This window comes from Sinocyclocheilus rhinocerous, unplaced genomic scaffold (assembly GCF_001515625.1).
Source record: "Sinocyclocheilus rhinocerous isolate Xijiao unplaced genomic scaffold, SAMN03320098_v1.1 scaffold223, whole genome shotgun sequence".
Taxonomy (NCBI): domain Eukaryota; kingdom Metazoa; phylum Chordata; class Actinopteri; order Cypriniformes; family Cyprinidae; genus Sinocyclocheilus; species Sinocyclocheilus rhinocerous.
The window spans coordinates 123,482-134,042 of record NW_015627230.1 but is presented as its reverse complement, the minus strand read 5'-3'; the positions used below and the strand labels follow the sequence as shown (position 1 = coordinate 134,042).

The 10,561-nt window shown below is 39.5% G+C and overlaps 1 protein-coding gene and 1 long non-coding RNA gene across 2 annotated transcripts; both read left to right on the top strand.

Annotated features, from left to right (window-relative positions):
* The first annotated feature begins 1,116 nt into the window (after positions 1-1,116).
* LOC107722870 (prosaposin receptor GPR37L1-like) lies at positions 1,117-5,433 on the top strand. The gene is made up of 2 exons (XM_016531367.1): positions 1,117-1,737; positions 4,427-5,433. The coding sequence occupies exons 1-2, from the start codon at positions 1,135-1,137 to the stop codon at positions 5,330-5,332; spliced, it is 1,509 nt and encodes a 502-aa protein (XP_016386853.1). The 5' UTR covers positions 1,117-1,134; the 3' UTR covers positions 5,333-5,433.
* A 2,871-nt stretch (positions 5,434-8,304) lies between these two features.
* On the top strand, positions 8,305-10,107 carry LOC107722862 (uncharacterized). The gene is made up of 2 exons (XR_001637853.1): positions 8,305-9,163; positions 9,338-10,107. It is a non-coding gene; the product is annotated as an uncharacterized LOC107722862 (long non-coding RNA).
* Positions 10,108-10,561: the final 454 nt, after the last annotated feature.

Sequence of the window (10,561 nt, the reverse complement as noted above, 5' to 3'; positions counted from 1 at the left end):
ACGCACTCACACACACACACACACACACACTCACTCACTCACTCTCGCACACACACTCACTCACTCTCGCACACACACACACACACACACACACACACACTAAATTTGGTGTAATAAATTTACATCTTAGGCACACAGGATGAATAGAGATGCAGTTTTCACTGATTTAGGATTAACAGAGCTTTAGATAGTTTCCATGTACTTGTCTAGATCAACTCTGAATAAAGAAAAGAGGTTTAGAGCCAGTAAGTGAAACCTAGCTAGCATGAAACAAATTAAGTTAGATTTTCCTATATTCTCTTTTGAGCAGTCAAACAATCCAAAGAAAACGTCGCATTACGAGAGAAAGAGAAGTCACTTACAAAATGAGATTGGATGAACATAAAAAACAACTATAAAGATAACTATAACAAGAAATATAACTACAAAGGTTTAATAACCACTCCAACTCTAGAGAAGAGTGAAGTTCACCACAACTATAATAACGTTGGCTTGACTTAAAAGCTCAAATATAATAAAGTTTTCATTTGAGCCATGTTTATTTGAGCAATACACAACATCCATTTTTGTAACTTCAGCGCTTTTATAAAACCTAAAATTGAGAAAAATGTGTAATTACGTGGAAAGGTTTGACAGCCCCGTTGACAAAAAAAACGAAACGATATAAACCATCAGAGTTTGTAATGGCTTTACAGGTTATAATAGGAATTGTACTGATTTTGGAAACTGTATGGTTTCTGTTCGTCGCCTTCTATTGGTGGCTTGTTAAAACCACTAAATCTTAATGAAATATGTCCCAAACACACTCTACAGGAAACCATTTTTAATGGTTATAAGTTGATGGTTTGTGGTATTCGTAGTGGAAAGCATTAGAATTTCTGTGATGGTTCTATTGTTGTTATATTTTTCCAGCAGGGAGGTAGCGTCACATGGCCACATTTCCCAAAACTTTCCACTTTTCTGTAAGCAAACAGTGTCGATTATCGTCCAGAAGGGGGCAGGTTTTATCCTGGCGCTCTTCAGGAGTTCACTCGAGAGCTGGAAGAGAAACTGGAGGAGCAGAACTTGTGGAGATGATCAGACTGGAGCCGCAGCACATCATTTCATCATCTCATCATTCAGCAGAGCGTCGCGATGATGCTGCGCGTTTTATTCGCTCTGATTGTGTTCGCCGGCTCCGTTCAGGCGGATAAACGCGCGGCGGATATGAAGACGAGCCTGATGCAGTCACCATCATCATCATCATCATCCTCAGCGCTGGAGCTGAACGCCTCCGCAACGCATCGCGGTGATGATGAAGATGATGGAGATGGAGACGCGCGCGCGTCGAGAGTCCCGCGCGGCTCCAAACACAAGCAGCAGCGCGAGCGGAACGCGCACCGAACCCCGCGACCGCATCCTGACCCCGACGCGTTCTTCACCACGCCGCGAGCGTTCAACGGCTCGCTACGCGTGCATAACCCGCTGTTCCCGCTCACGGAGGAGTCGTACAGCGCGTACGCCGTCATGCTGCTCGCGCTCATCGTGTTCTCCGTGGGCATTGTGGGTAACCTGGCGCTCATGTGCATCGTGTGGCACAACTATTACCTGAAGAGCACGTGGAACTGCGCGCTGGCCAGCCTGGCGTTCTGGGACTTCACGGTGCTGTTCTTCTGCTTACCAGTGGTCATCTTCAACGAGCTGACCAAGAGACGACTGATGGGAGATCTGTCCTGCAGGATAGTGCCATACGTGGAGGTGTGTGACCAATCAAATCAGCAATCAGTCAGTTAATTAGGCAACCAATCAGGCAGTCTGTTCATATGTGACCCTGGAGCACAAAACCTGCCATAAGGACCAATTTTGTGAAATTGAGATTTATGCATCAGCTGAAAGCTGAATAAATAATATTTCCATTGATGTATGGTTTGTTAGGATAGGACAATATTTGGCTGAGATACAACTATTTGAAAATCTGGAATCTGAGGGTGCAAAAAAATCTAAATATTGAGAAAATCATCTTTAAAGTTGTTCAAATGAAGTTCTTAGCAATGCATATTACTAATCAAAAATTAAGTTTTGATATATTTACGGTAGGAAATTTACTAAATATCTTCATGGAACATGATCTTTACTTAATATCCTAATGATTTTTGGCATAAAAGAAAAATGGATAATGTTGACCCATACAATGTATTGTTGGCTATTGCTACAAATATACCCCAGCGACTTAACACTGCTTTTGTGCTCCAGGGTCACAAATGTATAATATACACGCATCTGTCTGTCAAGAAATATGTTCTAAGAACGTTTTGAAATGTAACTTTTAAAAATGTACAAACGTCCAGCATTCAGGGAACATTCAGAAGTAACGTTCCCATAATGTTTGTAAAATGATCAAATAGAATGTTTGAATAACCAGTAATTTTTTTTAGAACATTAACGGTGTGATTGTTCCGAGAACATTCAGAAATAGAGCTTTGCGGCAACATTAGCAAAACGTTCATACAGCATACGTTTTCTATCAAAAACCAAATTAACATGGTACCATGTCTAAGAAACACATTACCACATTACTTTTTTTAAGTGAACAGACTAAATAATTTTTCCCATACTTAATACCGAATTGTAAGAAAACTAGCCGTCATAATCAATCAGAGTCGGTGTGTGGCATTGTGGGTAGTTTCTTGAGTTCATTTTCCAGCCTCCTCTTTACAGCACCAGTTCTCCTGATTGTCATGTAAACGAGATCTCCGGGTAATTAGCGGCACTAATTGGGCCTATTAGCGTGTTGAATGAGTGTTTAGAGTGTGTTTTAAGGGCAGGATTGTCTGCGGAGAGTGTTTGCCTGTCTATTGACCCACTTCTGTGGCCCTAAAACATTTTATTAGACAGTAGTAAATTAACATATTAGATTAGATGCAAATCAAATCAACATTCTGTATAATATGCACCGTCACTTGGGAACATCAACCCTTATTTATATCACACTTACTGACTGGTGATGGCGTAAAATGGTAAAATCGTGGTACTTTAATATATATACCATAGTATTGAATGATTGCATATTCATATACCATGGTACTTAGATGGTTTTCCAATGTATTTCAAAGAATACCTTGGTACTACATAGTATATGCTCAAAAAAATGTGTATATGTGTCCAAAAACAGTGTATCACCATTGAATATATTCAAAAACATACAGTAATCACGGTATCCAAAATCATGGTATTACTCTGGCAGATGTCCAAAAATCGTGGTTTTTACCATGGTATAAGTCCAAAATCATGGTATCAGTAGATAGCAGAAAAAAAACATGGTATGACCATTGTACATGTCCAAAAAACATGGCTTTGCCATGGTACATGTCCAAAAAAAAATGGGATGACCATAGTACTGTAGATGTAGATTTCCTAAAAACATGGTATAACCATAGTAAATATCCCCAAAGATGTGTTTTTACCATTGTATATGTTCAAAAACATAGCATTACCATGATAGACATCCAAAAAGGAGTGGTATCACCATGGTAAATGTCAAAAAAAAAAACATGTCAGCGTAGTAGAGATCCAAAAAACATGGTATCACCATGGTAAATGTAAAGAAAAAGTTTTTATCATTGTACATGTCCAAAAACATGGCATCACCATAGTAAATGTCTAAAAAAACATGATGTCACCTTAGTAGACATCCATAAAAAAAGAAGAAAAAAAAAGGTTTTAGCATTATACATGTCCATAAAACATGGTATCATCATGTTAAATGTCCAAAAAAAAGTGGTATCGCCATGGTAAATGTCTAAAAAAAATGATGTCATCATAGTAGACATCTAAAAATGTGGTATTACCATGGTAAATGTAAAAAAACATGGTATTACCATAGTCGATGTCAAAAGAAACATGATATCGCCATGGTAAATGTAAAAAAACATGGTATTACCATAGTCGATGTCAAAAGAAACATGATATCGCCATGGTAAATGTAAAAAAACATGGTATTACCATAGTCGATGTCAAAAGAAACATGGTATCGCCATGGTAAATGTCTAAAAAAACATAACGCCACCTTAGTAGACATCCATTAAAGAAAATGGACCATAACTATACGTTTTACCATTATACATGTCCATAAAACATGGTATCATCATGGTAAATGTCCAAAAAAAATGTATCACCATGGTAAATGTAAAAAACATGGTATTATCATAGTAGATGTCAAAAGAAACAATATCACCATGGTAAATGTAAAAAAAAATAGTTTTACCATGGTACATATCCGAAAACAAAGAATGACCTTTTACATGTAAAAAAACACAATTTTACAATGCTCTGCTCAAAAATGTAGTAGGCTACTACCATAGTTAACTGTATTGTACCATAGGTAAGTGTAGTCATAGTCATGTGATTTCGTGTCAGTCTGACGAGTGTTTGTTGACGTGTCTTTCAGGTGACGTCTCTCGGAGTGACCACGTTTACTCTGTGCGCGCTCAGCATCGACCGCTTCCACGCGGTGACCAGCGTTCAGACGCGGCCGCAGCAGGTCGAGTCCTGTCAGTCCATCCTGGCCAAGCTGTCGGTGATCTGGGTGGGATCTCTGGTTCTGGCCGCTCCAGAGCTGCTGATGTGGCGTCTGGAGCAGGAGGTGTCTCCGCGGACAGGTCTGCCGGTGGACTCCTGCGGTCAGCAGCCATCCGTGACGCTGCCGGAGACGCTGTACTCGTTGGTGCTGACGTACCATCAGGCCAGAATGTGGTGGACCTTCGGATGTTTCTTTTGCTTGCCGCTGCTGTTCACCGGCGCGTGTCAGCTGCTCACGCGACACGTCGCGGACGAGAACGCCAAGAGCATTCGTCCGTCGTCTTCGTCGTCTTCCGCATCTTCGTCTCCGAAGAAGAAGCAGCGGCGAGAGCGTCAGCTGACCCGCACGGTGGTGGCGCTGGCTTCCGTTTACGCCATTTGCAGTTTGCCGGAAAACGTCTGGAACTTCGTTCTGGCTTACTCGGGCGTGGAGGTGGGCGTGGCCACGCGGGCTCTCCTCGCTCTGATTGGCCAGTTCCTGTTGTTCGTGCGGGCGGGAGCGACGCCCATTCTGTTGCTCTGCATCTGTCGCTCTCTCGGCCAGGCGTTCATGGACTGCTGCTGCTGCTGTTGCGACGAGTGTCTTCCGGATCCTTCGTCGTCGACGACATCTTCGTCTTCGTCCACTAACGCTACGGCTGTCTCCTCGTCCCTGTCTTCGCCCGTCTCCGTCCAGGAGGAGAAGCTGAAGATCGTGTCGGGAACGTCGCCCGCGGTGTTCTTCGATAAAGTGAAGGATGGTCCGACCGAGCTGATCATCGGAACGCCGTGTTGATCTCGGAACGTCGGCATCAGTGTCCGTTAAAACTGTGAACGAATCCATCGTTAACACACTTAAAGGGACAGTTCACACAAAAATTATCATTCTGTTGCCATTTAAATGTTCCAAACCTGTTTTATTTTGTGTGCAGAACACAAACAAAATTTTATTAAATTATTGCAATACTTAATTAAATTAAAAATATTATAGAATAAAAATGATATAAACGACAGAATGATCATGCCGTCACTCACCGCTGGATGAGGAGCGTTAAATGCAGAAACGCAATTTCCTGTTCCTTCGTCTACATCCAATCACAATCTTGTTTTCTCTTGATCACGTTTAGTGATTTTTAAAATGCTCGATTAGTTGCTGTATTTCAGTCTGTACGTCTGTTTCTTTATAGATCCATCACTTCTACACTACAGAAATACAAATTGTGAACTTTATTGTATTTCATTGGAATTAATAACTAATATTTTGTTTATCCGTAAACATTGTACTGCTGGATGGACAGTTGCGGCAAACTTGAAAACAGTGTATTTTTATGCACTTAATTAATTTCTATCTTTAAATTGTCAATGTTTAAAAATGAAAGTATGTTTTGGAAAAGCAGAAATCGTCTTTTCGGATCAACCTTTATAAGTTTTGAAGAAGAAATTTTGTTTTATTGAGTCTGTCTCACATATCAAAGACTGTCTGATTCGCTGCTGGAATTAAACGACTTGTGCCCGTTTACAAACTCTAAGCAGAGACAAACGACTCTACGAACTATGAGGAAATACTGAAAAAACTTTGCAACTTTAACACGTTAGATAGTAATGATTATAATAGCAAAGTGAACCGATGTAGATTGTTAGGATCAAATCTTTTGTATTTCTGTTATTTGGTACTCTGTTGCAGCCAATAAAAGTTTCAAAGAGTTTGAATAAGTCGCAAACTTTGTATAAACTCTGTTTTACACACATAAGCGCTTAAAGGATTTGTACTTATGTGACCTGTCTGTGTGAAAGAATTGGAGACACAGTTGAACTGCTGTCTCTTGGCCGTTGTTGATACCAATGATTTTCCTCCTACAGTAGATTCTCAGGAGGAGTCGTGGAGGCCCATAAGGCCCATATTGTTCCCGAGCCGCGGCCCCCTAATGATTATAATAGCAAAGTGAACCGATGTAGATTGTTAGGATCAAATCTTTTGTATTTCTGTTATTTGGTACTCTGTTGCAGCCAATAAAAGTTTCAAAGAGTTTGAATAAGTCGCAAACTTTGTATAAACTCTGTTTTACACACATAAGCGCTTAAAGGATTTGTACTTATGTGACCTGTCTGTGTGAAAGAATTGGAGACACAGTTGAACTGCTGTCTCTTGGCCGTTGTTGATACCAGTGATTTTCCTCCTACAGTAGATTCTCAGGAGGAGTCGTGGAGGCCCATAAGGCCCGTATTGTTCCCGAGCCGCGGCCCCCGCGCTGAATATCAATAGCGGCCCCTGAGCGGTTGCTACGCGACTGTCACACGCCAGCTTTCGGCATTCAGACTCCAAACAGCGGCAGACCAGAAACAGATGCAACATTCTCTCGGATCGCCGGTTGTCGTGGAGACGGGACCCTCGCGTTGATGTGGGTAACACGGAGGGGCTGTTCCGCGGGAAGAATGGGGTAACAAGTAATCTAGGGTGGATTAAACGCTCTGCGCTGTCATGAACTTTACAGAATGAGGTCAAGAGTGTGTTCTACACATTCAGGGAGGTTTTTAAAAAGAAGTATCTGTAGCTGATTCTTGGGGAACGGTCTTTCGAAGTTTGTCGTGTGGTAACAAACCTCAGAACACAAGGGGTGACGAAATTTCCTTAAAAAGTTTTTCCGTTATACCAGATGATATTCAGGTAGCTACATATAAACAGTTTATGCAAGTTTACAAAACTTCATCAGAAAGTGAAAACCGGCCATAGAACAGTTTCCACAACAGCGCCCCTTGTGGTCAAATTGTGTAAGATGTCAGAAATAAATATATTTTAAAAGTTTACAATTATTAAATGTTCAATACTATTATATGTCAAATTAAAATACTCGTAATCAGACTACGGTTACTTTTTTATGGATTACATGATTACATATTTACACAATGGCAATAAATTATCGTAATGTAAATTTTCCCTTCTAAAATAGCCTTCCACTTTTATACACTCAGAATGTCTTTCAGTTTTGTGGACATTCAAAATTTCAAACAGATTAAAATGCAGTTTCACAAACTTTTTTTGTCATCTGATCCTCGTTCACCTAATTTATTTATATTTGAAGTATCCCTGAGATTTTTAAATAAATATATTAATAATGAAGTATCACATCTGCATGTTCATTGGTTCTTTGATGTTGTTTATGGTCACATGACATGCAGGTAAACAAATTTAACATTTTTATGATTTCAATAATTATTAGCTTTTCATTAAACTCATAAACCCCCTGCAGTTTCTTCACAAACCCAGTTTGGGAAACCGTGACGTATAAACTGTGTTGAAGAGATTTAATCTTATTTAATAATTAATCAGAGAAGTATTTGTATGTCTATTCTGCCCTCTGCTGGTGAAGTTAAAGACTTGTCTACTGCTCTCTGTTTAGTGCACAGTATATTTTACTACACAGTCCTATTTTTTTTAAAGGTAAGTTGAGCACATTGCATTGTGGGATACGGTATAATTGTATATCATTAAGTATTCCATAAGTACAGAAAATTAAACATGGGGCACAGTACATACTATATACTGCAGTAATACAGTATGATAGTATGTTATTCTGAATGCTACTTTTCTCATCACATTAAAGTCAAAACCACCATATTAAACAAAAGTTTAACATTAAAAAGTTAACATTTTCTCGTTTATTTTAAAACGAATTTCATGAAGTACATTTTTGTCCAGTGAGTATCACTGAATTAGACCTGAAATCAAAACGGCATCGGCTTAAAGAAAGAACAAACCGTGGTTCTGAGAGGGAAATCGTTTAATTTCATTTTTAAATAATCTGTAAATAACAAGAACAACATGTACAATCACCGCGAGCACGAGAGAATAGAAAGATCCCAAATGAACAACTGAACTGATCGAGTCTGGTACGGAAACACCTGTTATGTTACTGCTTTAAAAAGTTACTTTATATATACCATATAAAGAGGGGGGGGGGCATCATCGAGCTCGGTCCAATCACACGCTGATTATACAGTAACTATGGCAACCAGCTCCATCCCATAATGAAGTCATGCAGGGGGGGAAAATCACACGACTCCCCAGCAAACAAAAGAGCGCGGCACTGCTACAAACAATATCAAAACAAACATTATGGCCACACGTAATTAGACATAAAAAATAATTCAATCAACACGCATACAGAAGACGATAAGAGCCCGGATGAGCTCATGTCCACGATGAACTGACGACAGGAGTGAACATGAGCTCCAACAAGAGCAGCAGAAAAACCAACGTTCTGCGATCAGCGTTGAATCGAGTAACGCAACACGACAAAGTGACAATCGGACCGTCATAATCCACAAAGTGCTCCACACTGCACACTTCATTAACAAAGCTGAAGACGACTTCATAAGTGACTTTGACCAAGTCATTTACGAACCTAACAAAGTCACGTAACATTTGGAATCCACTTTGTCAACAAACTTCGTAAAATGATGTCGTTATAATCAACAAAGTTGGCTTGGTTAGACTGACTTCTTAGCGACTTTTGCAAATCATTTTCAACAAAGTCATTTATGAACTCGATGTTACACAACTAAGTTGTGCGCTACTAGGTTGACTTTGAAAAAGACTTCGTATAATCAACAAAGTTGACTTCATTAGGTTGACTTTGTAAGTGACTGTTACGAAGTTGACTTTGACAAAGCCATTCATGAACCTAACAAAGTCACATAACAAAGTTGTGCAATTCAATTGCTATCAAAGTCAATTAAGAACATAACTTCATAAGGATGACTTCATAAATGTTGTTAAAATCAACAAAGTAAACTTCATTAGACTTGACTTCAGCAATGTCAACTTCAACAAAGGCATTTACGAACTTGATCTTACACAACTAAATTGTGCGAAAACCACTTTGCCGTGAATCATGAATGTAACTTAGGTTGACTTCGCAAATTACTTCGTCAAAATCAACTTTGTTACATCGGCTTCATTATACGAATGCTGTCTATGTTGCAAGTTCACAACTTTGTTGCATAACTAAAAGTTGACTTCGTAAATAACTGCTATTGTCAACAAAGCTGTTTGCGTCACTTTTCAACGACAGTTGTATTGTAGTAAAAACACCTTTTGTAACTATGGTTATCATTGTAACTAGACACGAACTTCGTAACATCAATGTTGACTCTGTAACATGACTTCGTAACCAGTGCAACAGTGTTGATTACCGCCATTTTGTCGCATTGCGTCGTTCACTCTTGTGTAGACGATGAACTAATGACAATCAAACATTAGTGAAGATGAATATAAAGTGATTAGCAATTGCGAAAAATCAACAGAATAAACCTTCGGCATTTATAAAGTAAATATTACTCTAGTCTACATGACGGCATCCGTACACAAACACCATCGCTTACACACTCTCTCTCTCTCTCTCACACACACACACACAATCTGTTTGTTCAGATTGCTGTGATATGAGTGGGGTCTTCTTTGTTATTATTATCGTTATTATTATCATAGGATGCTAATCACAATAAGACAAACACCGTAATGCTCAGGAGGGAGATCTCATTTGGTTTAAGTTGCTATTTACATAATCCAGTTGAAACACACTGTGAAAAAACATGAGTAAAAACATGCCAAAAACAACTGAAATGTGTCAATTTACATATGTATAATCTACCGACACGTTTATAAACCGTTATGATTTAGGCCAAAAACGTACACACGTGCGACAAAACGAAACAGGCTGTAAATGAAATAAAGCGATAAAAATCACAAGATCTTCATCTCTCCCGATAGGAACAGCGTTCAGAAACAACAGGACTTCAGCAGGAGATTCACGCAACATTTGCCGCATCTACGCTGTTTTTATTAGCGCAATGATCTGCGGGTCCGACAGAGACAGATCAACATTTGTCGCCTGATACTGTATTGCATCCCGTCGAGAATCAAATAAAACACTGATGTTGCTCTGCACGCGCTCGCAGACTGACGTTCCTAAAAAAAACAAACAATGTGGTTGCCATGACAACCCACCCACGTCAACGATACAAC